Source organism: Corvus moneduloides, chromosome 10 (assembly GCF_009650955.1).
Source record: "Corvus moneduloides isolate bCorMon1 chromosome 10, bCorMon1.pri, whole genome shotgun sequence".
Taxonomy (NCBI): domain Eukaryota; kingdom Metazoa; phylum Chordata; class Aves; order Passeriformes; family Corvidae; genus Corvus; species Corvus moneduloides.
In genome coordinates, this window is record NC_045485.1 from 18,530,875 (window position 1) to 18,545,375 (window position 14,501).

General features: G+C 41.5%; 1 protein-coding gene across 4 annotated transcripts in view; it reads right to left on the bottom strand.

Annotated features, from left to right (window-relative positions):
- Nucleotides 1-252: 252 nt before the first annotated feature.
- PDE6D (phosphodiesterase 6D) overlaps nucleotides 253-14,501 on the bottom strand; it is a 34,730-nt gene continuing 20,481 nt past the window's right edge. For 2 of the 4 annotated variants that reach the window (XM_032120264.1, XM_032120267.1), the window contains exons 2-5: nucleotides 7,494-7,582; nucleotides 4,193-4,318; nucleotides 3,282-3,387; nucleotides 253-881 (exon numbers count right to left, since the gene is read on the bottom strand). In XM_032120264.1, coding sequence (XP_031976155.1) covers nucleotides 800-881; nucleotides 3,282-3,387; nucleotides 4,193-4,318; nucleotides 7,494-7,582 — 403 coding nt within the window. In that variant the 3' untranslated portion in view covers nucleotides 253-799. Of the gene's footprint in view, nucleotides 882-3,281; nucleotides 3,388-4,192; nucleotides 4,319-7,493; nucleotides 7,583-8,269; nucleotides 10,304-13,454; nucleotides 13,558-14,501 lie in introns of those variants that run through there. The other 2 variants (XM_032120265.1, XM_032120268.1) reach the window with 2 other exon arrangements.

Here is a 14,501-nt window from a genome sequence, read left to right on the forward strand (position 1 = left end):
TATTTGTCACAATCGGTGACAAAGGGACAATCGGCCCCAAGGGATTAACAGACGGGAAGCCAAGGAGAAACCTTGGTCAGAGAAGTCAGGACACCTTTCTGATGTGGCCGGTTGGAGGAAGAGAAGTTAACAGAGATGGGGGTTGTGGAAGGGGCGGGTCAGTGGAAAGCCCTGTTCTGCTGCTGGCTTGAGTGATGGGAATTTGTGCCTATTGAGGTGCATTTTTGTAACAGAAAGGAAAACACACAGCACTAACATTTCTTCCCTTCTTTGGACGGTAGGAATGTTTTAATTGAGAAATTGGTTTTAATTACATTAGGTGATATCACAGTCTATTTTACAAGTTTGGGGTAACAGGATGTGTGGACCAGTTACACAGAAATCCAGCGAAAGGATAAAAATCTACATGAGAAAAATGAAAAGGTTAACTTAACCCCAGAAGAAAAGCATTGAGAGTTTGGTTTGAGTGGAAATGGGAGATTATACCAGGGTCCAGAGAAGTAGAAAGGATGAGACTACCATAAATTTACAGTACTGGTTCTGCATGACCATCGTTTGTCTGTGTTCAGAGACAGCCTCTCTTCCTGAGGGCATCGCTGAGCAGATGGCCCCGTCTCTGAGGGTTTGGTCTGGTCTTGTCAGAGGAGAAAGCAAAATAACTGATGGGCAAAGGTCACAACCCACGCTGAGCTGGTCCCCAGGGTCACCGCCTACAGGAGTGTCTTCCACTGGATAGTCGGGGGGTTCTGCACCAAGAACTGTATGGAGGAAAACTAAAACAGCTCCAAAAAGCCCCATCTCAAACGTAGAAAAGTCTCACTCTGGAAGTGCTTACGAGAAGATCGTCATCATAGAATTTGGTTTCTATAATAACATTACCACTGCAGGAGGAAAGGAGGAGAAAGAGGAGGTGTTAGAAGGATGCATGGACAGTGGACAGATTGCTCCTCTCCACGCTCTCACAAGCCTGGGCTCCCACCTTGACCCCCCCCCCCCCAACATGATCTTTGGTTTGGAGCTGCACACAGTGAGCACTGTCCTGGTCTGGCTCAGTCAGAACTGAGGGATCTCCCAAACACATTCCTGTGTGGAATGTTCCCCTCACACCTCCCATGTCTGACCACGGTACTGCTCAGGCTGCAGAGTGCTTGGACAGCAAACTGCTCACTCCTATTGCTAAAAATAAACTAGCAGTCCCAGCATCTTCAGGCCCCTCTCTCCTGCAGGAATTGTGAAAACTAATGGGAATTCTTTTTTTGTTATCCTTCTCTGTCTTTTAGCGCTGAGCAAGCTACATCAACCAACTTGTCATTTCCCTCAAGAAGTGCTTAAATGCAAAGACACAGGCATATTTTATACAAACTGCAATGGAAATGTGGATTTGGGTGTGACAGAAGCTCTGGGGATTTAACTTGCTGACTTTTGAGATTTTGGCACATAAAATAAGAACTCTGGGACCATTACAACACCTGGACACCTGAGCAGTGTGATCTGGCCCTGTGTAAACAACCTGGCTCTTGAAAACCAAAGCAGCAGTTCTACCTCCACTGTGGCTCTTGGTGTCTGTAACACTGAACCTCCTGTGAGTGTAAGGTTTTGCTGTGGTGTGGACAACGTTTGAACTTAAATGTCAGGGAATGTTCTCAATCTCATACTTGGTCATCCTGGGAACTCTTCATGCAGAGTGTCTTGGTTAGCACCAAGTATCACACCTCCATTCTCTCCTGGTTTGGAAACACCAAGACAAACATGAGATCTTTGGGAATATCAGGAAGTGAGGGGTTCTCCAAATCTTAGCAGCTGGAAAATGATGACTTCTTTGGGCCACAAATTCCCCTTTGGATTTCTTTGGGCTGGGGGTTCTACTGAAAAGCCTCAAGAATTACTTTAGGACACCTCCATGAATAGGAGAGAGCAATCTGGGCTCCCCACTACACATGGACATACTTCAGGGAAAGAATGGGACATCAGAAAATCCTCAAGGTCATTTGAAAACTAGCTTCTCTTGACTCCCAGTTCTAAAAACATCTTGAATTCCTCAGATGATCAAAACCAACTTGTCAGATGTCTTTATTTCTTTACTCTGGTTCCCCAGCCTGGCTCCTCCTGTATTGACTGACAGTGCCTAGCTCTGGGAGCTGAGGAGGTGTGCAGCACCTCCAAGGTTCTGAGCAGGCTGTGCCAGGAGCACTATTGGAACACTGGTGCTCTCTTCCAAGCCCGCTCTCTCTTTGAAACGTGCTGTGAATGTGAATCAGTGCCGGGAGCTCCCATCCCAGTGCCTTCTCTATGCGACTGGCTTTGCTCCAGACAGGGAATAAGAGGGAAAATGCTGGAGAGGGAGGTCTTCCAGAGGACACAGTGACCTTGAGGTGAGACTGGCTGCTCCCTGTCTGCCTCTTGTTGGCAGCAGGGTTCCCAAACCCTTTTGTTTCTGGCAGTGCACTCCTTGTGTGCTTGCCAGCACCCACCCATCCAGCACTGCAGGGAGGATGGTTACACTTCCCAAGAGCCTTCCTCCAGGAGCCTTTCCCCCCAAAGCTGGAGCCTGGCTGCCCACACTGAGCAATGCCCAGCACGTGCCACTGTGACACGTCTGAGGCACTGCTGCCCTGCTCAGGAGCCCATGTGCACACGGAGCCAGGACTGGACTGTGAGGAGGGGGTGTGAATCTTCCTACAGGTGACTGTAAAATGACTGATTCCTACCTGTTAAGGGTATTTTAGCCCCAGATACAACTCAGTGCATAGTGTATACAAATGTATATAAATGCATGTACACTAAATGTGTATAAGCCAGTGTTAAAGACGCAAAGCTCAGCAAAATGTTACAGTGATGAAACAAACACTAGAGCAGCTACTACAGATGGTCTATTGCATGATCTAAACTACTTTGGACAAGAGTCAGTGATCAATAGCTGATTTAAAAATGGCCCAAAAATCTGCTGGGTACTTTTGTCCCCTGGTTGTAAAGGGTATTAAATAGAAAAATATTTTAAAATCCTTTCACGATTAACCTTCAAAAAAACTGAAGTAACTTTATTAAAGAATCAGTTTCACTTTCTCCAAACCTTTATTGCTATATTAATGCAAACTGGACCTATGGGAAGGAAGGTAGTGAGGTTGGCTTAGCCCTTTTTATCTCTCAACAACTAACAGCAGTGAGATGATTCAGAGTTGGTAGCAGTTCCCTCTCCTCTTTCCCACCGTTGCCCCCAAGGAAATGCCACACACGGCTTTTGCTTTGCCTGCTCTCAGATTCTGCAAGCCCAAGGCACTCACGTTAAAACGTTAGCTGGCATCATCTGTGATTCAGGTGCTGCCTCTATCAAGGACTGCCAAGTGTTTGTGGAGTTAGGAATCACAAAACCAAATTCAAAGAACCATTCTGCAAAGTAAAACAAAAAAAAAAAGATCCAGAGGCATTTGAAAGAAGAAAATTCACAAATGGTCCTTTTGCTTTTCACCTGACAGGCTGGGCAACTCCCTAAACTGTCCTGCTGGGCTGCCAACATTTTACATTTAAATTACTTTGTACAGCTTAAACTGCACTGAGCCCTGCCCTCCTCTTAGAGCAGATACTCCCTTTCTAAAATAGCTGATGGTACTGATAAGGTCAACCACTTCCTTAGCATTTGGTGGAAATTTTAACACACCTAATTGGGAACAGGGAAACCACACTCCTCCTCCTGCAGACGTCCCTGGGATCCAGCTGAGGCTAAGTGTGCAACTGGTTGCCCAAAAGACACAGAAGAGCTCAATGTTTTATCTGCCCCTCCTCAAGCCCAGATTAAGAGCAGCACTGCAGTGAGGGGGGTCAGATGTGCAGTTGTGGGGTCACTGGCATTGCTGTAACCCAGGTAAACCAGAGGCTCCAGCCTGGCACTCTGAAGAAGACCCAGGAATTCCAGTAATAGCTGACTCTGAAATAACCTGTTTCCTTGCCTCAGGCAGCCTGTGGTGGATTTATGCCCTCAGACATGATTACCCAGCTTTTTTGCTTACATAACAAAGTGTTAATACACTTATGAAATGCTATCCTTAATACTGTGGCCCATTAGTCCTGACAAGATGAGTGCTTCAGTGCTACTCTGAAAAATTAAAATCACCACATTCAACCCGTTTTAGTCACTCTAATCCCTGCTCTGCTGCGGGTCAGTCCCTGTGCTGCAGCACACAGAGCACATCCATACCTTCTAGACACTGCCCTTTGAAATAAACTTTCTGTTCCAGACGGAATTTTTCCATTTGTTCTGCTGAGGAAAAGTTTAACTCCCGAGATACTGCTTTGCATTTCAGGATTTTTTTAGGAACTCGAGCTGTGAAACAGAAAAAGCATTATTTGGACACAGTAAAATGCAGCTTCTGCAGGTATTATTATTATTCAATACTTGGAAATAATGATTAGGACTAATACAAGATCATAGCAGCAGGAAAAATGCAAACACAAAGGACTTTGTTTTTACATTTGTTTTTACATTTGCAAGAGTGAAATCCAAGATGCAAATACTTTAAGTACCTTGCCCACAGCCAAGAATGACAGAACCAGGGATACAACACTGATCTCTCAGACTCCTAGTTCTTAGTTGTTTGTTACTAAACCCCATAATTTTTCAAGATGAAATATAAGATGCAACTTAAATTTTTACTTGAGGAATTGTGCTGAAGATCACTGGCAGCCAAAGGGCTGCTTAGCACACCAAGCCTCTTAGCCCTTCTCACTTTCCCTTCGCTCTCAGACTGTGCATCCCCAGAGCAAACCACAAGTGTGCATTTCCCAGCCCAGCAGCACTTCCTCAGCCATCTCAGAGCTCTGGGAAGTGTCCTGTGGAAGTAAATGACTGTTCCCTTAACAGTGAGACCTACCCAGGCTGTAAAGCCAGAACCACACTGGAAGGTTTAAGAGAGCCATTTGACAATCCAGGTTTCTGGGCCCTTGCAATGGGTGAGACACCAACAGCAAATGACAAACTGTACCCAGTAGATGTTTCACAAGATGATTTTTTTTTTTTAGAGGTGGAGGAGTAAGAGAAGGGACAGTTTGAGACCACTGATTAAGAGTCCTAATCAGGAGAATATGGGGGGGAGTCAATACAGTAAAAATCTCCCAAGCCCATCATACTTCAGTGGTGTGATTGTGCATAATCCTTCCTGCATTTTAGAGAATGTTTTATGTGAATTTACTAGAAAGAAAGAGGGAAGACAGCTGGCATGTGCTTTATGAGCCAAACTGTTCCAAAATGGAAAGAATATCAAAACATCCATCAACAGGCAGCAGCTTGGTGTTTAATAACAGGAAGAGTCTCCCAAACCCTAGGCAAATCTACCTAATGTAGAACAGTTTAATAGAGTAGGGCCCTGACATGAGACCAATCTTGAGAGCTAGAGGCTTAGAGAATGTAAGCCAGCATCCTACCCCAAAGAGAAGTACAGAGCCCACAGTTTGTTAAAAAAAAAAAAAAGATTAAAAAGAAAATTAAAAGTGTAATGCAAGTGTTTTAAATGTAAAAGATCTCTAATTATTTTTATGGGATTTTTTGCACCACGGAAATCTGCATGGCACCATCTTTACCACCCTCATCAGTACAGACTACACCACTGTGGGTAAACATCCCTTTGCAGTTAAGTGTAAAATGACTTGTTAAAACTATTCTGCAATTTAGTAATTTCATTTCCTTCATCCCCAAGACAGACTGCTGAGAATGTTTGCTTTAACATTGTAAAACTACCAAATAAATAGTTACTTTTAATAAAAGTAGGACTGCATTGTCTTTAAACATCTAAGACATTTTAATTTACATTTATACCATCAAGCAAAAATTTTAATTGAAATTATTTTTTTAAGCTCATTTAACTTTTATTTCTCTTTTTATTTTCTATTAAAAATATAGAAAAGAAAGAAGTTTGATTCTCGTCAGTTAGGTCCATTTTAAACCATGCTGGGATGCAGATAAGCATAGACTTAATCCTAAATTTACTATTGCTTTTTGTTAACTTTAGGATGTACTATACCTGCACATTTATTTAAGCACTTACAGGGTTAATATACATTTATTCAGATACTTTATGCTGATTAGATCAAAAAGCGTTGAATGACACATTTCTTATTTACTAAGCAAGTCATTTTGGGTCCAACTGTGTTCAGTTAGAAACTGAAATTCAATTAAAATATCCATATAATTATGTTCTCCTTTCATTTAAATAAAGCTACCTTAAATATTTGGGACACATAAGAAAGCAAGTTATCTTAGCCAAAGTGATTTTACATTTCAAACTACACCTTTTCTTAGATAATGAAAGGACTGTTTGTATGTCATGAATGAAAGCCGGCTGTGGGGATTCTGTAAGAGCTACACCTCAGCAGCTTACTCCAAGATTTGCTTGTATATTGGAAGAAACCAAACTTTACAGATTTGCATCTTCCAAATTGCCTCCCAGTTTTGAATGCCCTGTCACTGCATCGAGCTGGCTGGAAAAGCCCCTGCTGTCAAAAGCTGGTTTAGATGATTAATTCCAGTTTCAGGTGCTCAGGCTGTGATTTTCACTACTTAAGGCAGTTTAATGTTAAGACTTTGGCAGCAACCCAATACCACATTAATATTGTTTTTAGTTCATCTAAGTGGTAACAGTAAGTTAAGGTAGTAACACAGTATCATGATTTGAAACTTAAGAGTTCATTTTATAAAGAAACTTGTACTTAAATCAAATAGAAGTCATGTTTAAAAAGCAAATAGAAGTCCTGTTTAAAGAAAAGATATTTTATTCACTCTGCTATATATTTGGTTCTTTGTTTGCTATTGTCTAGACTGTGATTTGCCCTGAATGGCCACAGAACATACACACACACACACACACACACACAAAAGTACTATATAATGACTTTAAGACACATATGGACTTAATTTTAAAACAGGTATTCTGTTTGCCCTCACTGCTTCTGCTGCAGGACTGTACCAGAACCATATTTCCCCACAACTTTTAATTCACCATCAGATCACCCTGTTCTGTTGGACGTCTCCCCCGCTTCCAGCCTATTTATTGAGCATAACCTATCTACTTCAGATTTCTTTTCTAGCTATGACATACAAGAACTGCTTTTTTCATCTCTTCTCCCAAGGAAGACCATCCTCCCATCTGTAATATTTTCAGTGGCTTCTCCTAATAGCTCTCCTCTGCATCTGCTACAGTTTGTAGTCATCCATCTTCTAGATGGATGAGTGAACTGTGCACCAGATAAGGTCTTAACTACTCCTTGTACAATGGGCATTAATCTCAGGCCAGAGTATGTTTTAATTAATTCCCCAAGCTCCTCTGATGGAGATGACAGTTCCTGTTTTATTTGTGATGAAAATCTGAGGCACAGTGAGGTGATATGATTTGCCCAAGTGACAAAGGTGACATCTGTCCTTCAAAGCAGGGGTATGTTTGCAACTCAGGTGACCCAGACATGCAGCACCACCCAGCCCCAAAACGCAGAATAAAATCACACAGTACCTTCATGCTCCACTCCAGGTACAGACAGATCTTCTGTTCCTTGCCAGAGGATTTTCCCTGTTTCTGCATCCCGAAGGTTCATCCAATTTCTGATTGGGAAGCAAATAAGGAAAACAAGCCATCTATATCCCTAAATGCTCTGTGTAGTATTCTTTGCTGAGCTCTGAAATAGGCTACTCCAGGTGAGTTTCCATCATGGTTTCTGATTCTCAGGAGGCCAAGGAAAAGAGATGCTTTTTCCCCAAGAATAAATGAACAAGCCAACCCCTGACCAGAATGAATGCAACAAGAATTGTATAGCCACAGATTTAGTTTTCACTTTAGACTGAAGCTTGTTAACCTCATTTATCATTTTCCATTGCTTCTAAAGGATAAAGGCAGTGTCACTGTGCTGCAGAGAAGCAAGAACATTGCTAACAATAACAGATAATTCTACACAAACAATTGCTGTTCTCCAGCATTTGAAAAACACCAGGAAAAGGAGTCCTTTCTACATAACATGGTAAAAAGAGTAACATTCAATCGAGCTTGTTGTCTTAGCTTACAAAATAGTAACATCAAGGGTTGTTCTATTGCTGTTGACCTCGTAACTGCCCCTCATGGGAATTCTTCAGCTGCTGAGTGCTAATCAAAGAGAGATCTTCTCTTCACTCTCAGCAAATGAGGCTGTGCCAGCTTTCAAAATGCCCAGATCAGTGAATTAGTCAATAAATTTATAGGCAAGTAGGAAATATTCATATTTCCAAAGGGACAGCTAATAATGATCTTAAGCACACCTTTGAAAAATCTCTCTCACAGGATAACTCAGACACCGACAGCTCGGAACAAGGAGCCTGCACACCTGCCTGATGCCATCTTGAACAGGGACACAGCCATCCATAAGCCTCAGGCCCTCCTGCTCCGCAGCTCATCAGGGTGGCTCTGACGATTCACCAGTGTCAATGCCAGAGACTGAACAGAGCAGACTTGTGGGATGAGCCCACACAAACCAGAGCCTTTCCAGGAGCTCCCTTGACTGCTTTATGGCAGTGCACCCTTCATACTCAGTACTGCCTACAACAACTGCTCAAGGAACTGGCTGGGGAGGTGGAGAGACAGAAGAGGGACAATATGGACCTTGACATGAGTATAAATAGGAGCTGTTGAAGATTTGCATATTGAACTCATCCTCTAACATACGCAGTTTCCAGGCAGACTCACAAACTCATCACATCGATCACATTTTTCCAGAGCTCCCAGGAAGAAACAGATGCTTTAGCAAATTTTGCATTACAGGGTAGTATTTGTTTTAAAATTATGTATATGGAGGAAGGGAAGAGAAAATGGCTGCTTCAACAGAGATGTGAGGAGTTTTTCCCTTGCTGAGGGCTGGTCAGACTTTCCATGTCTCACTGAAAGGACAAAGGGAATGTGTGCACAGGGTCTGTTCACACAAAACTTAGCAACAACTTGGAGCATGGGAAGGGGGAACATAGGGCAGCCTGCTCGTGTCCTTCCAGGCCTGTTCTAAACAATATGGCTACCACTTGTTCTGGGATTAAGGTAAAAGAGAAAGGGGCAGAAGATGAAAAACATCCTCTGAGGGTCCCATATGGCACCTCCAAATCCTAACAGGAAGCTGCAAAGTCTAGCTCTCTCCCCAGCCAGCAACCCAAGGGAGACAGGGGCTGGCAGGGAAGTCAGAGAGAGAAAAGGAGCAGCAGAATGGCAAGAAGAACCTGCAGCAGGGCTGGGCATTTCATGTAGTGCTGGCTGGAAAAGTCAAAGTCCTCAGCCAACACAGCCTGCAGGATGGAACTGCCCCAACTGTAATTTAAAATGTAAAAAAAATCCACCGTTTTTCCATACATCTTCCCACACACAAACGTACAAACTAGCCAGGGTGAAGTTATTTGCATAGAAAGCAGTGTGCCATCTATCAAATGCCATGTACGAGGGGAAAATAACAAATGAGACAATCTGAGCATCTCACTGACAAACTCATTTATCTTCCCGACACTCTGCCATGCAAACACTCCTAACTATTAGCTGAGCAGTAATTTAGTAAATTGGGCACTTGATTATCAAAAACCTGTACTACCTTTAAAAAATGTTCCCCTCACAAGTGTTTACTTGCTATTTGTTCACGATCAATATCCGTCAGAGTTATGAGCTCCCAGGTTTGGCCACAGGCTGTGCAGTGCCAAACAGAGCACTAGCCAAGTTCCTCTGAACTGGAAATGAAACACTGACCAGGACAGCAAACCCAGCACTGCAACTGAACTGATCCAGCCTCCCAATTGCTATATCAGTACTTTAACTAACGGACCATTCCTTTTCCTTGCCATGACTTGCCTTGCCTTCCCATCCCTCTTCCCTTGTCAATTTTTGGAGCACTCTAAAATCACATTTACCATTTTCAAAAGTATTATATTAGAAGTGCCCTTCAGTGAGAAGTAGCCTGACAGCTTAATTATTATCCTTACTTGAAATACACAGTTACAGCGTGTTAGTGACCTACTATTTCTGGTGAGAGAAAACACTACTGTACACTACTGACCTCTGTAACTTCTCCCTATCAGGATTTCTCTCTCAGTCCAGTCCAAGAAAGACGATACAAGTTATGTTGCTCTGCTGAACAATGTTAACATTTAAAATGTTTGTTAACATTTGGGGTGCTGGACATCTATAAAGTGCTATCTGGCTTTATTTTGTTTATTGATGTTCCACTGTAAAAGTAAATCCATGCAGGACAGCCTGCTCCATGCTTTGTATGATGACTGTCAAATTCACGATGAAGAATAAATAAAAAGCTCAAGGCTATACCCCTGCTGACGAGACCATGCCTCATACATGCAGTAATGCACACCACAGTTCCTAGAAAATATCTTGTATTTAAACAAACTGAACATTGCTAGCCTGTGTAAATTCCTTATCAAATAAATAAAGGTTTAATGTCAGTGTAGCCAAAGGCTTTCTGACCTTGACAAGTCCGTGTGCTGGCTCAGGACATGCTTTTGCAACTTCTGCAACTGAAGAAACAAAATCAACCTGCTAATCAGAGTGTATGCAAAGAGTAAAAATATGTGGACCCAAACATATTTGAAGGGATCAGAATACACCAGCCAGTTCACAAGTTTTTTCCCAGTAACTAAGCATTATTAAAAGGGAAGAACAAATCATCAGATCTTAGAAGCACACACACACACACACAATCTCTATTGAAAAAAACACTTCATGTACAAGAGGTTAATTCTTTTTAAAAAATAAATGTTTAAAAAGAAACAGGCATATGGAAAATGTTTAAGTCAAAATTGAGGTAATGTACAAAACTTAACTGTAAAGGAATTAACAAAAAAAAAAGAGGCAAACCCCATCACAAGTGATTTCTTGACAAGGGAGTAACTGACAAAGCAGCAGCTATACTGCTTACCTAGTCAGCAGCTTATCACACTATTTCTGTCATCTTGGATAGGAAGGCTGGTACTAGGACATACCCCAGAGTGAAGAAAATGCACATCTTGAACGAAACCTATATGCACTATTATCTTCTAATGTGTTTAATTAGTTTAAGATTCTTCCACCCCAGCATGAGAGATATTGTTACTAAAAATAAAGAGTGCTCCACCTCCTGAGCAGCAGTGGAGACCTGCGGGCAGGATGACAAGGGCATTTTAAGCATTATTGAAAAGGAGAAAGTAAATTAATATTGGTTTAATACAATTACTCTTTTTGAAGAGGTTCATGTTAAGCCACTTCACAGGGGTAGCTAAGAAGAGCAAGTAGGAAGCCAGGCAATTCCAGCTTTGTGAAGTTTCTGTATGTTGAGAGAGGGGAAGGAAGAACAGTAGTGTATTCCTAATTCAGTTTTCTCACTCTTACACCATTAAATTTTCATTCACCTGGATTTTGGGGGCTTGGTTGTTTTTTTTGAAAACAATGTCTGATTTAAGACTCAATAGATCAAATACTCTTCAATCCTGAAGGCAAGAAAGGATTAGGTAGAACAGCAGAAGGAAGGGTGTACTGTTGATCTATTTATATTCCACCACCTATTGGGTCAGCAAAGTCTTACATAAAAGCTTTGTAGTAGCTGGAACCTGACTTGCTTTATATACATGACATGAATTAGCTTCCTCATAGACCTACTTTGCTTAGCCTGATGAAGGGGAATGGTTTGTGCATTTCTAAATCCAAATTTTGCTTTCTTGAATACCTCTGTTGTCAGAAGTTCTCTTTTTTTGTATCTGTCATAGAGATCACTTGGTTCAAACAAATCAAAACGTATATCCTTATCTTTCAGTGCTTTAGCATTGCAAAAGATTGCCTTGTATTACCACACTTGTAATTAAGAGTAGCCTTGAAGAAGAGAATGAGTACAAACAAAATTTATCATTAAAGTAGTATGGAGTTAAAAGAAGTTCTGACTCAATCTTCCTGACTATTATTTGTATGTTTTAATGTTTAGCACTTCTTGAATATCTCAAAAGCTGTGGCAAACAGTAGGTGTCATTTCTTTTGTTAAAATGATCAATTTTTCATTTTATTCCTTGCTGTCTACACCATTCTAAAACCTCAGGAACTGCAGTACTCTTATATTTCATAATAAAAACAAGGCTAATGTTCATAACCACTCCTAGAAGGAAGGTCTTTCATCATCTTTGCCAGCTTTTTTTTTTTTTCCACACGAAATGCAACATTAAAAACAGTTCACTACATGCCTGGTCCAAACAGCATCTCAACAATTACATGTTAATGAGACCTGTCCTCTGGGAGAAGGTGGAGCTGAAAGCCCCAAACAAGTCAGACAACAATCCCTGTTGCAGACCCAAATAAGCTTCTGATCTGAACTTGCCAACCTTCACTCCTCATTTTACACACTCTGTTGTGAAAAGCAGACACAACCAGGCAGTCATGACATGGGGCAAGCACATTACCTTACAAGCAAGTAAAGGTCACACTTCAGGGATTATATTTATATCAGACATATTTTCCCAGAAGAATATTTGCATCTCAGTTGCTTCAGTCCAGTCTGAGGAATCGGGACCAATATAAATTATGCAAAGTAACTACTAAACTACAGGACTACAAAGTAGACCACCTAAATGGCCTTACGTTTCTCCTCCACTCATGCCATTCATCCTGTCATCTTTGCCATCTCTGATCTTACTTTTTATTACAACTTCCACAGAACTCCTAATTGTGTGCTTAAATTAAATCATATGCATAGACGTTCTGCTGATTCAGGTCCTTGAATTCACTCTGTTCACACTCAAGAGAAATGCTGCTGCCTGCTGTTTAATAAACCACAATACACATGCTGGCAGTGTTCTTCCTAGCCTAAGGATGAAATTCAGTGCAACATCCTATCTACTGAATGAGCATCCATCCTTTCTGTGTAGTAACAGGAATACCAACACACAAAAACTGGAAGTTATTCCTCACACATTACTGGAGCCTTCGGGTATAGTACTGTCAACCTCTCCTGCTTCCAGAAAGCAGCACACTTTCTTGAGTTCCTGATTAGACCAAAAACATGCAATGACAGCTCCTACAGGAGCAGAACTTTAAAAAAACTCATCTATTATAAATCAACTTTCCTGGAGTGATGCACAAGATATGGGTTACTGTGCTTCTCCAAATGATGGGAGGTGCTGGGGACTGGAAAGGTGCTCTATTAAATCCTCAAATGGAAGGTAGCCAATTATCCCTTCAAAGCACTCCTGACACTCCTCCACTTGCTGTAAAAGAGCCTGCTTTTCAAGTCTCCTGTACAGAACAAATTGCTGTGCAACAGAAGCCAGGGAGATCCACAGATTAATGTGAACCACATGACAAAATGCAGCAAAAATCCTCAGCAACCAACAAAGTCATTTCACATAAAATTATGTAATCAGAGGGATATATTTAACAGCTACAGCATCACAGCAAAAATATCAACACAATATCATATACCCGTATACTTTATACTTCCCTTTATACCTTCTGCCTTACATGTCTGTGTGTGCCTGCGCAGATCTGGTATCACCACAATGAATTTCCATCTAACATCCACCACACAGTTCTGGATTAAGCTGCTCTTGGCCTGTATTTGGAAAGACAGTTACACAAGTTACTGCACGCCATGCCAACCTTACCTTAGCTGTAATAGAAAACTATGGTAAAAGGGCAGAAGTTAATATTGCTCCCTTCTACTGTGTTAAGTAGACAGAGCTCTGATCATTCCCACTGGGCAGTAGGGTGGCCCTGGAGTGAAGCTCCAGTACTCCCTGCTTTGTGTCACATTCTCCCTGTGCCTTGGGTGACTATTTTGAAACTGAGCTATGTTCATACCAAGTATTTCCTGCTTGAACCTCGGAATACATTTTAATTTAGCAAGGCTCACTGTGAAAGTCTACAACAAAAATGCAGCCTAGGTCCATTCACAGCCAGATCAGCTGCAATGGGATGCCAATAAACTAGAGAACTATAGAACCTGTTTATCTCTACAAACATTGGAAATGAAGTAAACCCACATCCAGCATTTGCTAATAAAAATTTTATCCACTTAAACATCTGTGCCTTCGAACAGTTTAGGTTGAAAGACACAAATATTATTCAGTATTTTCATCAAAATGAACAACTAACATCCATCTGTACTCCACAGCATCCTAGTGACAGCATGTAGCAGAACAAGGCAGAGTTTGCTTTAAGTTAGTTTACGTTTAATTTTTAGTGTTGGCAATTAACTGTCTGAAAATACTCAGAGTGAAATCTCTCCAAATCTTAAATATTTAAATCAGAATTTGTGACACCTACAGTAGCCCTAACAAAAGCAGGTACATGTATGAAAACAATGAAGATGGAGAGCTCCTAGATTCTGGAAGGAGAAGTGTCCACCATGGGCAGGCACGTTGAGAGAATGTGTTTTCTTTCTTTGGTAATACCCGTCAGTACTGCAAACTAAGCCAGGCTTCAATTTCACTGACTTTTCCTCTCTTCCTCAAACAGAAGGAGCAAGAAACAAACAGATGCACATTTTAAAGGAAA